The sequence below is a fragment of the Protopterus annectens genome, chromosome 3.part0, assembly GCF_019279795.1.
Source record: "Protopterus annectens isolate FY-2018-M chromosome 3.part0, PAN1.0, whole genome shotgun sequence".
Classification (NCBI taxonomy): Eukaryota; Metazoa; Chordata; order Ceratodontiformes; family Protopteridae; genus Protopterus; species Protopterus annectens.
This window is the reverse complement of record NC_056731.1, coordinates 736,695,413-736,714,087: the sequence shown is the minus strand read 5'-3', so window position 1 is coordinate 736,714,087 and position 18,675 is coordinate 736,695,413. Positions and strand designations below refer to the sequence as shown.

General features: G+C 41.3%; 1 protein-coding gene across 1 annotated transcript in view; it reads left to right on the top strand.

Moving 5' to 3' along the window:
* The window catches only part of TBX20 (T-box transcription factor 20), a 219,173-nt gene that overhangs the window by 153,560 nt on the left and 46,938 nt on the right, over positions 1 to 18,675 (top strand). Inside the window, exon 6 of the mRNA XM_044065093.1 lies at positions 18,170 to 18,246. Within this exon, the coding sequence (XP_043921028.1) occupies positions 18,170 to 18,246 (77 nt within the window). The remainder of the gene's footprint in view (positions 1 to 18,169; positions 18,247 to 18,675) is intronic.

Below are 18,675 nucleotides of genomic sequence, written 5' to 3'. Positions count from 1 at the left end.
TTCATGCCAGTGCATTTCTTCTGCTTTTGGTTTGGCAAATCCTTTACTTTGATATCAATATCTTCTGTCTTTCTAATTACCCGCTGCAGACTGCCCTGCTTCTGACTAGCACACAGGAACTGAAAAAGCAGAGAAGCACAGCTCTGCTTGACAGAATATACATGTAATTGATTAGCGCCTTCATTTCTTTGAGTAGAAACTTCTTCAGATAAAAAAACACATATGAAACAAACTAATTTATAAGCTTAGGTGATCTAAAAGCAGGTCATATGACTGCTGAGCCCTCAAACAGAAGAAGCTGCCTTTTTTAAAGCAACAGTAGCAAATATATAAAGAACATAAAATGCAAACAACATAAAAGTTTAAAAAGCTATAAATATCTTGCAAGTGCAAATTTAAATTTATGGATAATAATAAACCTTATTTCTCCAATGCTTTCAACCTTAAAATACATACCAGCGATATTTGGTCATTCAAACCTGGCCATTTGTTAGCATTTAAATGCAATTGCCAGTACAGCTTACACCTCTCTATATTTAGAGACCATGTACCACCCCTCACATTAGGTATAACTTTTTCTAGAATAATACATTTAACGTCATGTCCTGGGTTCTCTTCCACATGTTTTGATAGGGCATAGGTTTCATTTTTCTTCCTAATTTCATAGTTGTGCTCATAGGATTATTAAATAAGATTCTTGATAACTTTTGTTGATAATGTAAATGTTAGAGGTTACAATTTTGTATGGCCAAAGCAGAACAAGGGTATTTGAATTTCCCCTCTTTTCTACCAATCACCTCATTTACTTCCCTAATGTTGGGCTTGTAACCATTGTGGTCCTGTTTCCATCCTTTTCTTATACGTTATGTTTTATTTGCATGTGTTTTATCTGTTTGATTATATAGTTATTAAAACTGTGAACAAAAAAGCAAGTAAACAAAACACAAGCTGTCTTAAAAAGGACATTGAGAGTATGAACTAAGACCTTTAGAGTAATACTATTTAAGATGGACCTAAAGATAAAAATATTCCTAGAATGAGTCACAGTCCAACTTTGAATAAGTTATTTTTGCCAAATTTGGACTATTAATAATACTGGCAGCAATGTTCAAATCATGAATATTTAATCTTCACTACTCCTGCATCATTCACAGTGACATGAGGCATGTACAAGACTTCTGTGCTATGAGATATTTACTTATTTACATTTGTTTGCTGGTATTGTCTGAGCCATGTAGACCCCTTTTTCAGTGGGGTCCTGAGTAACACAAACATCATATGAGTAATCTTTACAGAGAAATCCTAGAAGGAAAACTCCATGATTTGAGTTTGATACATCAACAATCAGTAATTGAATAACACAATAAACATTTGATACCAAATGGAGAAAAAGTTAATAATTTAAAACAAGAGAGAGAGAAGAATAAAAGTAATATGGACTAAAACAAAGAAAATGGCAAATGTGTCTGATGTGGGCTTTGTGTGTTCTGCATTTTCTCTGTGGATTTTGTCTGTGTGCTCCAGTTTCCTCCCATCTCCCAAAAGCACATTGTTTGACTGGCTGTATAATGTATCTCTGTATATTGCAGTTACCCTTGTCGTTGTGGCCCAGGTCAGGACTGAAAAGGATCTGAGAAGGATCGAGTAACAAATAAATTAAATAAAATTATGGCAACTCAGCAGCATTTAAAGTGAGTGGTAATTAGCTGCATAAGCAACAGATTTATGAATTGTTCTGATATGCCACAAAAACACCAAGCATTGAAATTCTTTGTAACTTCAGTAATGCTGTGCAAATGGGGGGATTAAAAAATTGTGTTCTGGGATAAAAAACAAACCAGTTTATCTAAGAGAAGAGTGAAACTGAACAACAAGAACGGAATAAAGGGAGATATGAGAGGGGATACCCCTGGACAATGAGCAGTCGAGTGATCAGGGTCAGTAGCATTACCTATACAATATTAGAGAGAGGCAACAGGACCCTAACTATGAGACATACTACACATTATATGGGGTGGGGTAAGCACTGCTTATGCAGAACTACACATAGGAAGTCTCACTATACATGTTGATCAATAGCACGATACAGAGCATATGGCAGACGTCTACACTAATGCACTGTTGTGGACACATAATAAAGAATTAATTGGCTAGGCAATCAGTGTTACGCACTCAAGCTCACAAACTTATCTTCCGTCCATCTCTCTGTCCCTCTCTTGCTTCTCTCAAAATGCATCTACCAGATAGACTCCTCAGATCCAATAACCAGAATCTGATTGAACTTCACAAACCTGCTCGTCCACCAGGCAAACAATTACTATCCTTCTCTCTAGCACGGCTTTGGAACTCCCTGCAACCTCTCATTGGCACCACCCACAACCACTCTAACTTCAAAACCCTGCTCCATTCCCATCTCACATCCCTCTGGGAATTCTCTTTTTCTCACCCCACATAACTCCCTTAGCATTATACCCGGTTTCCCACTCTTCCTCCCTCTGTCTTCTCACTAACCTTCCTCACTTCTTACCATCCTTACTTCCCTCCTCTCTACATTCCACATACACCACTTCTTCATACTATTCTCTCTCTTCTTACCTCAGCTCCCAACCCTCTTCCCCCGTACCCCTGATATAATTCTCTTATGATACCTTTGCAAACCTCCTTCACCTCTATATTCCCGCTGTACAAACAAATACATTGTAAATATGTACTAACAATCTTCTAACTTTCAAGTTTTCTTTTAAATTTTTCTGTAAATGTATCTCAATACTGTATTGCTATTTTGCTATGGATTTTTCTAAATTATATAAGGTCTTACATCTGTATAATGTCTTATGTCTAACAAATGTCTCAATTTTACTACTGTATTACTCATTTGCTATTGATTTTTCAAAATTGTATAATTTCTTATGGAGCTTTTCTCCCCGGGACTCCATTGAAAACAGGCTCTTCTCGGCCCAATGGACTACCTGGCAAAGAAACTGTAAAATAAATAAATAAATAAAATAAAGTTCTGATCCCCACTTCAACAGTAGGAACTACTTGCTACTAATTCCTAGTGAGAAACTATTCTTTAATTTAAAAGATTCCTTCAGGTACAGTTTCAACACCTGATGTTTCCTACACTAGATTGTGTAAGTATTTCCAGGCCTGTTTTTTTTTTTTTTTTTTTTTTTTGTTACTGCTGACAACAAAAACTGTGCTTGCTGCAATTGTAGTGAATGGAGCTCCTGTCTTATGGAAAGAGGCATAGATATGTCAGACCTGGAAACAAGCCAGTTTGGGCAATTTTTACAGAGCCTATTCTATTGTTAATGTTGATTAAAAGTTATTTCCAGCTGCTAATATAATTTTCCTTCTTTTAGTACATGAAATACACAATAACAGTATAAAATAATCACGTGTATACAGACTCAGAATATTCAAAGTCGTATAGTTTTCCCAGGCAGAACCACAGACACAGTTTCAATTTATTTGTCTTAACTCCAAATGCTGAGGAATTCTTCAGTATAATTACTGAGATTCTTAACATTCAGACAATCCTGCAACCTCCTTAATTACCTTTCCTGTCAAACTGTATTTATTTATTTACTGTTTGTTGACCCAGAAAGTCATACTGATCACGGTCTTATGATAGGTGATACTGCGGATGAACATCTTCACAAAACATGTGTACTTATATTATACTGAGAATATTCAAAATTGTTTGTACAAAAATGAGAGCTGCAACCATATATATATATATATATATATATATATATATATATATATATATATATATAATATAGCTAGATAGATATACGTATGTATATAGGATCAATAAGGAAAGACTTGACAAAGTGCAGTAAAGGTATAGTAAAAGAGAAAAAGTTAATGGACTAATTAGAATTAGAACCAGTAAGACCAGCTAGAATCAGTTAGCCTAAAAATGAAACTGCACTCATTGTAAGCATTCTTAACCCTGGAAGATGCTGACATTTGTGCAGTCACAGAAACCTGGTTCAAATCTGCGGAGAGCACCCCAGCCATACCAGGTTACTCATCCTATCATTCATTCAGACCCCAAGCCGTGGGCAGCAAAACTAAAGGATGTGGAGTTGCTATATATATAAAAGGCAGCACACCTCTAGACTGGTCAAACAGTATGATGCAAAGGAAATACTCCAGGTGCAGTTAACAACTGACAAGACCCCTATTCAAATCATAGCTAGCAATAGGCCTCTGACTCTGGCTCAAGATGCCCACTCCACCTATCTGGACCTCTTCAAATCTATCAAGATTCAACCCTTTACCCTGATCCTGGATGACTTTAACTATCCAACCACAGATCGGAAGAAATACTCATGCCAAAACACAAATGCCCAGAGATTCCTTGATTTCGTCAATGCAAATGCATTGGACCAGTTGGTTGACACCCCCACAAGAGGAGAAAGTATAAGTATCTTGGACTTGGTATTAACCAACATGAGTAACCACTGCAGCATCTCTACAGTGTCATCATCCCTGGTAAGATCCAACCACAAAGCAGTCTCTTTCGAAGTCACCATCTCCCCCAATCCCCCCCTCCCCCCCAGCTAGGGTTAAACAAAAAAACTTCTCCAAAGCTGAATACAACCTCCTGAGGGAAGGTATAAACAGCTTCACAGCACCCTCCCCCTCCACAGAAACTGGCACATATGTCCAAAATTACACTAAAGTATTATATGAGCATTTATATAGCTGCATGGAATCAGGAATACCAGACAGGACAAAATCCTCCTCCTCAAGGAAGAGTAAACCTGTCTGGTGGATATCTGCAATAAATAAACTCTATAATAAAAGGAAAAATTTGCTGTCCAGGACCAAGAAGGAGCCGGTGTCTAATTGGAAACAATCTCTCCTTAGCCTGAACAAGTAAATAAGAGCACTAGTGAAATCCTCTAAAGCAAACTTCGAGTCCAAACTGGCCACATCTAGTAAAGACAATCCATAAGGCTTTCTTCACATATGTCCGCAGTCTCAAGGGAAGCACCCTGATCTGCTCAGAACTGGTGGTCAAGGACACTACATATGCAAACCCTGTAGATATAGCCAACCTGCTGACAGACAGGTTCAGTGAAAACTTCACTCCTCTGTCCCTCCCATTAGTAAAGCAGGACATCCCCAATACCTGCCCCCCTCCCTTTATCTCTAGGGAGCAAGTCATCACTGCCCTCTCAAAGGCAAAAAATATACCCTCCATGGGACCCAATAACATCCCAGGTTGCATCCTACATGAACTCAGGCAGGAGTTTGCAGCACTATTAGGCACCCTATTCAACTAAAGCCTGAGTACCGGCTTCATCTCAGCTGAGTGGAGGACAGCTACTTTCATCCCTTTGCACAATGGTGGAGCATCCACTGATCCAGGAAATTATAGACCCATCAGCCTAACTAGCCTGATCTGCAAGGCCATGGAGTGGATTATCATGGACCTTATTAACAAGGACATTGGCAACCTCCAGACACTTGATCCCACACAGTTTGGTTTTGTCAAGGGGAGGTCATGCCTGTTAAATTTGGTTGACTTCTTTGAGACAGTCACCAAAGCCATGGACTTGGGGAAGACAGTGCATGCCACCTACCTTCACCTGGCCAAGACCTTCAATACTATTCCCTACTCGGGTATAATAGATAAACTCTCAACTAGGCATTAATCCATATGTTATCAAATGGGTAGCAAACTGGCTCACTGATAGAACCCACCTAGTCAAAATAAGGGAAGCCACCTCAAGTAGTAAACCCATAACAAGTGGTGTACCCCAGGGATCAGTCTTGAGGCCTCTACTGTTTGGGATATACTTCTCAGAGGTGCAGGCCAAATCTAGTCAGCTATGGCTAACCAAGTTTGCAGATGACTGCAAGCTTGGTGCTGTCATCAATTTTCCTAGTGATGTGGACATCCTCCAAGAGGGTCTCACCCAAACAAATGACTGGTGCCAGAAAGATGGCCTCAGACTGAATGCCAAAAATGCATCATCATCCCTTTTGGGGAGAATGATGTCCCCACAAATTTTGCAGGAGAGATTTGTGCCCCCCTTTTGTGGAATAGACTCCCTCTCCACGTAAAGCAGAGTACCTCATAAAACCTTTTTAAGTGCAACCTGGATAACTGGATGGGGAACAGAAAATACACCCCTGGGATTCCACCTATGTCCCTGCTGGACAGTAGCATAGGGTGCTGACTTGTTGGAACATAGGCTAAATTCATGGCTAGGCTTCTAAGGGCCTCAGGGCCAATAGCCTAGTAACTTCCTATGATCCTATATGAGATGTTAAACTGACACCCCATCTGCCCGAGTTGGTGGTAGCTCAGGTGGATGTAAAAGATCCTGTGGCACTTATCAAATTGTGTAGCAGTTAATTATATAAACACTTTTCCAACTTCCCTTCATTATTTACACAGTCATTATATTGTCACTTTACATCATACTTTATACAACACAATTTTTATCTTCCTACATACATGTAAAACCCATTTTATAAAAGAATAGGGGAAGTTTCCCAGTGCCCTGGCTAGATATCCCATAGTCAGTGTGAATACCAACTTGGGTCTCCATGAAAAGAGGCCAATGGCCTAGTGGAACTAAACCAGTCAAAAAAGTATAAATAAATGTATAAGTAAATAAATAAATATATATAGAGATGACGATAAGTAATACAGAAAGGTAATGCAATATGTAACATGGTTATGAGAAGCTTGGACTAGGTAGATAAATAATACACTATGTATTACAGCTAGATAATCAGTAACACTTTTAGGTAAGAAAACAGTATTTCAGAAGACTGCCCTTACCTTGCTGCTGCATGAAAATCGAGGAAGAATTTATTTGAGTTAGGCTGAGTTCGATTCCTTAAAATGTAAGAATAAGGAAGGCATTGACTAGCTTCAGTATAGCACTGCCTTGTATGGCATTGCACATAATGCACACATTCATGTCCCAGCTAAAAACAGGTTCGATTACAGAAGACTATAGATCTTGATATATACGAAAACAAAATTGTCACTAATTCTAAGGACAACCAAAAAGCATTCTATAGCTATGTCAAGAATCTCGATGGCAACACCCAGATCTGCTCTGAGTTACAGCACAACGGCACGAAAAGTACTGAACCAACTGATATTGCCAACAACCTAGCAGATAGGTTCAGTGCTAACTTTACCCCACCCCACCACCACCCCCACCCCCTAAAGGGCCCATATCTATACAGGAAGAATGCAGAGTCCCTGTAATCACAATTATGCAGGTAAAAGCTGCACTCTCTAAAGCCAAAAACACAGCATCCATGGGACCGGACACCATCCCAGCATGCATTTTACATGAACTTCAGAACGAACTGGCTCCCCACCTAAGCACCATGTTCAATAATAGCCTTGCATCAGGCTTTCTGCCCACTGAATGGCACACAGCAACAGTTATCCCACTCCACAAAGGGGGAGCCACCACTGATCCCGGGAACTGTTGCCCTATTAGCCTGACAAGCCTGGTCTGCAAGGCCATGGAACATGTCATCATGGAACTCATAAACAAAGACATTGGTAACCTCCAAACTCTGGATCCCACCCAGTTCGGGTTTGTGAAAAACAGATCATGCCTACTGAACCTGATCAACTTCTTTGAGGCAGTCACCAAAGCCGTAGATGAGGGTAACGTGGTTCACACAGCCTATCTTGACCTCGCCAAGGCTTTCGACACCATTCCCCATTCTGGAATTATAGCTAAATTCACTAAACTAGGTATAAATCCCTACATCACAAGATGGGTTACCAACTGGCTCACTGACAGAACCCACACTGTAAAAGTTGCAGACTCCAAATCTGACCTCACACCAGTTACAAGTGGAGTACCACAGGGTTCAGTTCTGGGACCTCTCCTGTTTGGTATCTACTTCTCTGAAGTACAGGCGAACACAGAAGGCCTCTGGCTAATGAAGTTCGCAGATGACTGCAAACTAGGAGCCAGAGTCAAGTCCCCAAATGATGTGGACATCCTGCAGAAGGGCCTCGCTGAGAGAGATGCCTGCTGTCAGAGCCATGGCCTCAAGCTCAATGCCAAAAAGTGCAGTGTCACCCACTTTGGTAAAAACTCTGTAGCCATGAACTACCACATAGGCAGCAATCTACTTAACAGCGAATGTGTGATAAGAGACCTTGGGACCCAGGTGGACAGTAGTCTCTCCTTTGATAGTCACATCGCCACAGTAGTTAGGAAGTCCTCCTACGTGGCACATCTCATTATAAAAGGGTTCTCATCCAGGAAAAAAGAGGTCATTGTTCCCCTCTACTCGACACTCATTAGACCCATTATAGAATACAGCACCCCTTTTGGAATGTACCTCACAAGACATCTGCAGCAGGTGGAAAGGCCACAGAAGTACCTCACAAAGAGGATTACTGGCCTCAAACAAATGCCCTACACTGACCATCTCAAAAAACTCCAGCTTTACTCCGTAACATATCGCCTACTCCGAGGTGATCTCTGCCTAACGTATAAAGCTATGTCAAACCCAGAGCTGTTGGACATGCTACACCTAAAGAAATCCCAGTCCCTCTGAGCTACACGCTCTAGGGACCTAAACCTTGTCACCACAATAAACAGGACATGCTGGAGGGATAGCTTCCTGTCCCAGAGATTTCCCATACTCTGGAACAGGCTACCCATCTATGTCAAGCAAAGTTCTTCATTAGCACTCTTCAAGAAAAATCTTGATGAGTGGATGGGAAATAGGAAATACACCCCGGGGATCACTTCTGTGTCTCTGCTCGACAATGGCACAGGAAAATAACTTTCTTGGGTGGTGTAAGCCAGGGAATCTTGTTGGCTAAGCTTACCTAGGTCCTTGGGCCGATAGCCTAGTACCTACCTATGAACCTATGATTGAGGCACTTGGTAGTGAAGCCTACAGCAGCTCACCACAAGGGAGTACAAGGCCATGTAACAGTCATCAGTTTTTCACAAATGCATTTAAGCAGTCAGCCAATTATACCATGTACAGGCAGTCATCTAATTGTACCATGTGCAAGCAGTCAGCCAATCATATCACGGGCAAGCAGACAGCTAGTCATACCACATACAGGCAGTCAGCTAATTGTACCATGTGCAGGGTGTAGCCTACAGCAACCAAACATTCATAACAGTACTTGTTAACCTTCGTTCACCAAGGGCAAACAGAAGATGGAGTCAAAAATGAAATTGCCATGATAAGGTCCTAGGGATCTCCAAATTAATCAGGTCCTAGCTAAAGAATCAGCTCAACTGTAGAAGTCTCTTTCTTAATTGAGTTAGTTAGTAGCACAGCTTACATCACCTCAGCATGAATGGCAAAAGTGAAGTTCTGACTGTAGTTTGTGGTACCAAAGAGTATTACTGATAACCTAGTAATCAGAAGACACAAAAGGCTTGTCTTTCCTGTCACAAACTTCTCAGCAGTTGACTGGTTTGGTCAAAATGAGATTTCAATTTCCATGAAGTTATGTGATCACATAGAGTGCCTGTCAGCGAAGACCAAAATGTGTTAGCTTCCTGCTAAAGGCACTAACTTGTTTCAGGGTAATGGCATGAACTAAGCAGCAGGACCAAATTTCAAATAGTTTTCAGGTAAAGAAAAGGATGGGATACTGAGTTTTGCTGAATAACATACACGTTTGGCTCTCGAAAACAAACTGTATTAAGAAGATGCATCTTTGAGTTCCTCGTTCCCATTGATCTCAGGGAGCTGTATTTTCCTTTGACCATTAATAATTCATTTATTCTACTCTAAGAGCCAGAGATTAGCTAATGGAATGCAGAGACACTGCACTGTGGGGACTATGGAATGCAGAGACACTGCACTGTGGGGAACTTGTACATTTACTCTGCCTTTGTCCCATTCCATCCATGCTGTGAGTGTACACTGTTTTCAAACACCAGCCCACTCTAGCATCTTTATAAGATGTCTGCTATTACCAGAAGGGTTCCCTGGCTTCAAATGGGTCCAATAGGGAAGGCAGCCTGACCCACTATGTAACTATCATATATCAGTGGCAAGTTTCCTAGCTTGTAGCATGAAGGGCATAGTAGCTGTAGTTTGGCTCATGGACAAAAGCATGCACAAGCCATCATATCGGCACTGTGGGAGTAATACAATCACTAAGTACCACGGGAGGAGGTTTAATGGATAACATAAAATCTCAAAAGTAGTGTAGCAAAGATGACATAACACATGGCAGGGGAGGGTACAGTGAGTACTTTTCCACCATGGGGACAGTTAGGGCCCACCCTTAAACTCAGATGGTCATGATCTAGTGTGGTCATACCTAGATCATCTGACCATGGGGACAATTGCCCCCTTTGAAATAGCTGTTGCCGAAGGGAAGGTGCTGTTTGGAGGATAAACAATCACTATGGCTGCTTGAATAACAACTCTCTCTTATCAAATGTCCTGCTGTCTCTCAGACTCTGGTGTTACAGAATTTATGGCTTCTCAGAGTTTTAGAGCAGTCTTAGTCCATGAACCAGATTCATGTAAGATACATAAAGGTGGAGGGGGCTGGCATAATTGTTAAGGTCTTAATCTCACAGACACCGCTGGTTATTGGCTAGGCCTGGCTTATAATAGTTTGCAGTGTGATAGCCTAGACTTTACCCATGAACCTATAAAATGTTAACTATACCTCTGAACTCTTCAAAATTTTGCAGAATGCAAGGATTTGTCTTCTTATTGGTGGTCTTGCCTTGTACAATGTGTAGTTTTCTGGCAAATCACTGAGGACTGCAATCACTAAATAATGTAGACATTTAAGTTTCAGACTTCATATCTTTCTGAAATTACATTTTAATCCAAAGCCTGTTATTTAATTTTATACATTTATAAATGCATTTTACTAAACTCTGTTCCTATTTTTGATTCTTTGTTCCCCTCCACCCCCCAATTATTTTAGACTTTTCCCCTTATTCTTGTACTAAGAAGTTGAGAGATATGATAACCAGCCTCGCATCTGGGGGGGGGTTGGGTACAACAAGTCAGAACTGGGATAATTTATTGGCACACATCACATGTCACTCTGAGGGATTGGGATTTCTTTAAGTGTAGCATGTCCAACAGCTCTGGGTTTGACATGGCCTTGTATGTTAAGCAGAGATCCCCTCTGAGTAGACGATATGCGACAGAGTATAGCTGGAGTTTTTTAAGGTTGTCAGTGTAGAGCATCTGCTTTAGGCCTGTGATTCTTTTTGTGAGGTATTTCTGCGGCCTTTCCAGTTGTTGCAGATGTCTTGAGAGGTACATACCAAACTGGGCATTGTATCCTATAATGGGTCTAATGATGGATAAGTACAGTGGGACAATGACCTCCTTTTTTCTGGATGAAAAGCCCTTAGTGATGAGGTGTGCCACATAGAATGATTTCCTGATTGTTGTGGTGATGTGGTTATCGAAGGTGAGACCACTGTCCACCTGTGTCCCTAAGTCTCTTATCACACTTTTGGTGTTTAGTGTACTGCCACCTGTGAGGTAATTCATGGGTACATGTTTTTCCCAAAGGGGATAACTATACATTTCTTGGCATTGAGCTCAAGCCCATGGCTCTGGCACCAAGCATCTGTTTCTGTAAAGCCCTTTTGTAGAGTATCCACATCATTTGGGGATTCAATAATGGCTCCCAGTTTGCAGTCATCTGCAAACTTTGTTAGCCAGAGTCCCTTAGTTTTGGCCTGTACTTCAGAGAAGTAGACGCCAAACAAGAGCGGTCCCAGGACTGAACCCTGAGGTAGTCCACTTGTCACTTGTCTGGAGCTGGATTTGGAGTCGGCTACTTTTACAATGTGGGTTCTGTCAGTAAGCCATTTGGCAACCCATCGAGTGACGTAGGGATTAATGCCCAGCTTAGCAAATCTATCTATGATTCCAGAGTGGGGGGTGGTGTCAAAGGCCTTGGCGAGGTCCAGATAGGCTGCGTGGACCGCCTTACCCTCGTCCACAGCTCTGGAGACTGATTCAAAGAAGTCAGTCAGGTTCAGGAGACAAGATCAGCCCTTCACAAACCCAAACTGGGGGGGGGTCCAGTGTTTGAAGGTTGCCAATGTCTTTGTTTATAAGTTCCATGATAATACATTCCATGGCCTTGCAGATCAGGCTAGTCAGACTGATGGGGCAGTAGTTCCTGTGATCCAAGGTGGATCCCCCCTTGTGGAATGGGATAACTGTAGATGTGAGCCACTCAGTGGGCACAAAGTCTGAGGTGAGGCTATGATTAAACATGACACTTAGGTGAGGTGCCAGTTCATTTTGTAGTTCATGTAGTACACAACCCAGGATGTCATCTGGTCCCATGGATGCTGTATTCTTAGCTTGGGAGAGTGCAGTTTGTACATGTGTGGCCATTATTACCAGAATTTGGAAATCTTCCAGTACTGAGATGGGCAGTTTAGGGGGTGAGAGGGGAGTGAAGTTGGCACTGAATTCATCTGCCAGGATATTGACAGTATCCTTGGGATCAGTATATTTAATGCCATCCTGTTGTAGGTCAGAGTAGATCTGTGCATTGCCATTTAGATTCTTGACATAGTTATAGAATACCTTGTGGTTATCTTTGGAATCTTTGGCAATTTTATTTTCGTAACTAGCTTTGGAGGATTTTATGAGGGATCTCAGCTTCTTACTGAGGCTGGTAAGGGAGTTTTTTTGCATCCTGGAATTTTCTTCTTTTCTGCAACAGTTTCTTCCTTTTGTTGTAAAGTTTGTTTATGGCAGGGGACCACCAGATTAGCTTCCTTATTTTTGGAGGAGAGCATCTTGGTTCTATTTGGGATGGCACGATTTATACATGAGTGGATGTGCTCATACAGTGCCTTAGTGTAGGATTCAGCAGTCAAACGTTCAGTTCCCATCTGCATGGGTGTCATGAAGTTTGTCACTTCTGACTTGAGTAGCATGAGGTTGGCTTTGGAGAAGTTTTTTATGGAGGTTTCCTTACTGGGGGGTGGGGGTGGGATGTGGATGTTAAGGGTGATTAGCTTATGGTCAGACCTGACCAACGAGGGGGTGACCATAGGTGTGGAGCATCAATTTCCCATGCTGGTAATGACCAGGTCTAGGATATTGGAGCCCTTGGTGGGATTATGGATTAGTTGATCCAGGGCATTGGAATTTATGAATTCCAAGAACCGTTAGGCAAAGGTGTTGGTACATGAGTAGTTTTCCCAGTTAATGGCAGGGTAGTTGAAATCACCCAGTATTAGGGTGTTTGGTTGCATCTTAATATTTTCCAGTATGTTTAAAAAGGTGTAGTGAGAATCTTGGGACATGGTGGGGGATCTGTAGTAAGCTACAATTTGGATTGCAGTCTTACCTAGTGTTAGTTGGATCTGGAGAATTTCAGACGCGTTGTGTTGGGCAACTAGCCTGGTGGTGTGAATATCCTTGGTGAATATGGACACTCCTCCACCTTTAGTGTTTTGGTCCTGGTTTGGTGGCCGAAAAGTGTGGTAAAAGTTGTAGCCTGGTATTGCAGGGGTGCTCTCTGGAGTCTTGAACCAGGTCTCAGTTACTGCACAGATATTGATGTTCTCCATTTTTAGGAGTTCCTCGAGAGAGTGAATTTTGAGGTTTAGACTTCTAGCATTGAGTAGCATTACCTTCAGAATTTGCATGCTTGTACCTGTTACGGTGGTGGTTTCATCCTTTGAACTTTGCCTAAAAAAGGCATTATAGGGTTGGCAAGAGCCTTAGCCAGTAACCTGAATCCCAGGGGCAACAGGTGCAGACCATCTCTGGCAAAGCATCGTGGTCTGTCAGTCATGTCGTCCCAGGCAGATAGATACTGGATCCCCTTTGAATGACACCAGAAGCTTAGCCAGTTGTTGAAGTCAATCATTTTGCCCTTATATTGTGGTATCATTCTGGGCAAAGGCAGGATGCTACTCAGGGCTAGGTTCATACCTGCCTGGGCCACATGATCCAAGAGCTCTTCCATGTCTCTTTTCATGTAGTCCAGGGAGGTACATCTCAAGTCATTCACTCCAACATGGACAATGACAGAGTCATATTTGTACTTGTTGTGGAATGACTTGAGTGCATGCATTATGTGGCAGATCCTGGAACCCAACAGCTGACTGTAATTTTCTCCTTGTTCAGCCTGGTGAGTGGGACATCAGTGTGCCTGACTATAGAGTCATCTATGACTAAAGTGTTAGGTACGTTGTCTTGCCTTAGGGGCTGTTGCTGGATGGCACACTGGTGTTGTGAGCTATGTGACACTTTGTTTGTGATTGGTGTTTGCGTTTCAGCTTCAGAGGTCTTTGTTGCTTGGGCAGGTTACAGTTAATGGCCTAAGCATATGTAGATTTAATGTTGCTATGTGTGGGTGTTGGTGGTGTGGGTTTAGGACTGTGTGTTGCTTGAGGTGTAGTGCAGGTGTTAACTTTCTCCTCTTGACTGTCTCGCACAATCTTGGGTGGAGAGAGCTTTGCTTCCAGTTCTATCCTAAACAGTAAGGAATGCTAGACATAAATCCCTGTGCAGGAGTCAGTAAGAGATAAGGCTAGAGAATGAACAAAAAGACCTTGTAGGAAGGAATGCTGATAGATGGTAGGCACAAAGGGAAAAAAAGCACCAAAATTGTAATGTATTTAACTGTCACTGTTTCCATTAGTTAAAGACTATTAGCAATATTTCATGCATTAGAATTTACCTGGGATGTGTAATTTCATATTACTGCATTGGCTTGCATGTTAATACTTGTACAATGTAATTCCGAATACAATAACATGAAAAATATGAAAAAAACACTGCATGATACACAAAAAATGCAATATTACTTGCTTGTTAATGCACAATGCAAAATGTCAGGTCAGTCTTGTGGCTACAGTAGCTCTTCCCGAAAGAGAAGGCAGGTATAAGAACAGTATCAGTAACCTTTATAACTACAGTGATCAAAAATTTGACCTGCTGGCCTGATACAGTAAGAGTGAGTTCATTAAAATGTCTTGGGACTTTGTACTCAGATGGGCATTATGAAAATGTGACTAAGCAAGCCCAGTAGCTATCCTAGACATGATGCTGATTCCTTCAAGGTAAATGGACATGGTGTATGACAGTGAAGAAGCCCTCTGTTATCTCCTGTACTGTCTTAAACCTTCCCTTATAATAGGAACTGTATCCAATAGTCTTACCTGGTTATAATGAAATCATGTTTTAAATGAGTAACGTTTCTAGTTACGTAAAAAAATCCAACCTAAGGCACAAAAACACAACAAAATTCTTTTTAAAACTGTAAAAGTTTAATAAAACAAAAAACAGAAGCAGTTTATGTACCATAGTTATCTAAGCAGACTGTGCACGCATGTGTGTGTGTGTGTGTGTGTGTGTGTGTGTGTGTGTGTGTGTGTGTGTGTGTGTGTGTGTGTGTGTGTGTGTGTCTCTGTGTATCTCTCTCACTCTCTCCCTGTCTGTATATAGGTTCAAAGGTGTTTATTAGGCTAAAAACCACAAGGGTCTTTTTAAGCCTAGCCATGCATCCCAAATGTCTGACAAGTTCTGTTACATTTGGTAAGTGTAAGCAGGGGTTTGGGAGATGAAACATTTAAAAGCAGAGACCTCAAAGATGAACCATTTACAGACTGCCTGTGTCCATTAGAGGCATAGGTGCCAAACCAAAGATGACTTTCCTGTTCCCCATCCAATTTTCCAAGTTGCACTTGAATTGGGTTATGGAGGAACACTGCTTCACATGGGTGGACAGCATGTTCCATAGATGGATTAGTCTCTGGGATACATACCTGTCTCTCCAGCAGATCTTATTTTTATCACAGGCAATGTTTAAGTCTTTAGAATGGGTAATTCTGGTGCTGTTTGTTTTGTGGATATGCAGGAGGTCCATCAGAGTGGGGTCTGAAAATGCCCTGTATGCCAGGCATAGATTTCCCTTCAAAAGCCTATAGGGGACATAATACAGGGATATGTCCTTGAGGCAGTCTGCATAGGACATTTTATTTATGCCCTGTATTCTTTTAGTGAGGAACCTCAGTGGACTTTCCAATTGTTGGACATGCCTGGTTAGGTACATACCAAAGGGAGCAATGTGCTCACTGACAGGTTTGATGAAGACCGAATAGAGTGGAACAATGACTTCCCTGGACTTTGATACCATACCTTTGTTTATATGTTTCTCAACACAGAATGCTTTTCTCACTACTGTAGACACGTGATGATCAAAGGCTAGATTACTATCTATGTGTGTCCCCAAGTCCTTGACTACTGGATCAACTCTAAGGGGTGTGTTGTCAATATGATAGTTACCAGGGATGGATGACTTCCCAAAGGATACTATTATGCATATTTTGGCATTTAGATTTAGTCCATGGCTCTGACACCAGTTGTTTGTCTGTGTCAGCCCTTCCTGGAGAACATTTGTGTCAGTGTGGAATTTATTGACAGCTCCTAATTTGCAATCATCTGCAAATTTACTTAGCCAGGGACCACTGACATTGGCCTTGACTTCAGAGAAGTACATGCCAAAAAGGAGCTGTCCAAGGACTGATCTCTGAGAGACTCTACCTGTTTCTGGCCACTTTGTAGAGGTAGACTCCCAATTCTAACTTCCTGGGTCCTGTCTGTGAGCCTGTCGGCTATCCACCTGGTGACATACGAGTTTGTACCTAACCTCCTGAGTTTGTCAACAATGCCTGAGTGGGGTTTTGTTTCAAATGCCTTTGACAGGTCAAGGTAGGCAGTATGAACCATTTTTCCCTCATCTATTCCTTTGGTTACCTTCTCAAAGAAGTCCACCAGGTTGAGTAGGCACGATCTGCCCTTGACAAAGCCAAACTGGGTTGGGTCCAGTGTGTCTGGAGGTTTACTATATCTCTATTGATCATTTCCATGATAATTCATTCCATGGCTTAACATAAAAGACTAGTGAGACTTATGGGTCTGTAGTTTCCAAGGCCTGTAGATGGCCCATCTTTGTGAAGAGGGATGACTGTTGGTGTTCTCCATTCATAAGGCACGAAACCTGTTTGGAGGCTACAGTTAAATAGTAATTCCATACGCTCTGATAGGTCATGTTGCATGCTATTTAGAAGGTAACCTGGGATATTGTCTGGGCCCATTGATGCAGTGTTCTTGGTCTTAAAGAGAGCATTAAGGACCTGTTCGCTAGTGAAAGTAGGGGGAGTTATATTTGATGGTATTTCCTGAGGGAAGGTTGACAGGGAGAGAGGGTAAAGTTGGAGCTGAATTTATCAGCCAAAAGGTTTGCTATATCTTCTGGCTCATTATAGGTGGCTCCATTTACAATGAGCTCTGCACACAACTGTGTATTGCCTTTAAGGCTGCAAACATAGCCTAAGAATGCCTTGTGGTTGTCCTTGACCTGGGAGGCAAAACTTACCTCAAATTTGTCTTTGGTAGACTTTATTTGTCCTCTGAGTTGTTTTAGTTTGATTAGTGCTTTTATCCTGCTGGGTGCTGCAACTTCTAATTTTTGCCATGATTTTCTTCCTTCTGTTTTGCAGCCTATTCATTTTGCGATTCCACCAGGGTGGCTTGTTTTTTGAGCTTGTTCTGTACTTTTTCCTTGTGGGTACAGCTGCCTCTATGCAGATATTAATATGCTTGTACAGGGTTTCTGTGAACAGGTCTGCACAGGCAGCAGTGTTTTCAGGGTTTATAGGGCCTCAAATTTTGCCAGGTACTCACTTAATAGCAGGAGGTTAGCCTTAGAATGCTTTCTGAATATTCCAGGTTTAGCTGGGGGCTCCAGTTTTATTTTTACTTCAAAGGAAACCATTTTGTAGTCTGACCTTACCAGGAAAGACATTAAAGGAGAGGGTGTGCAGCACTTTCCCATATTATTGAGGACCAGATCCAGTATGGTATATGTATACTTACATTTGTTTTGTCTCACTATTTAAGATACAGTTAATCATTCAGTACAGGAATATATGATAGAAATCCAAACTAAGTATTTTCAAAGTCAACAAAATTCTCTGTAAAGAAAATTAGCTATTCTGAAGCAATGATATTTTACTGTCTAGTGTTGAAAACAGAACTACAGCTCTTTGTGATAAATAAAACACAATTCTTCCCTGGTAATATTTTTGCTGTAACGAGATCAATTAGTGGTAAATTAGAAATGGAAATGACATCATTATGTCTTTTTGGCTTTCAGATAACAAAACTGAAGATTGACAGCAACCCCTTTGCTAAAGGATTCAGGGACTCTTCAAGACTGACTGATATTGAAAGGTAATGCAGACTTCTTTTCCTTCTGGATAGATAAGATAGAGAGGAAAAGAGAAAGTTGTTAACAAAAAGAAGAGCTGTGAGCACAAAAAACTCAATCAGCTTTATTGTTATCTTACTGGACATTAGCACTTCCACAACTCAGAATGCCTTAAAAGAAGAGGTGCCGGAATTACAACATCTTACAAAAATACCGATATCAAGAGTCTTGTACAGATAATACTGTTTTGACAGTTGCTGTAGCTGAAAGTCACTCAGTCACCCTGCTTTGTGTCAGGAGTGCTTGAGGGGTGGAGAGAGGCCTGGTATTGTTATAAGCTGTCTGGAGATTTACAAATTCCTTGTTGCAGCAGTAATGATCTTCATATTATTTTGTACTTTATGTTCCACTGTGAGGGCTTTGCAAGTGTGAACATTACCTTAACGCCACTC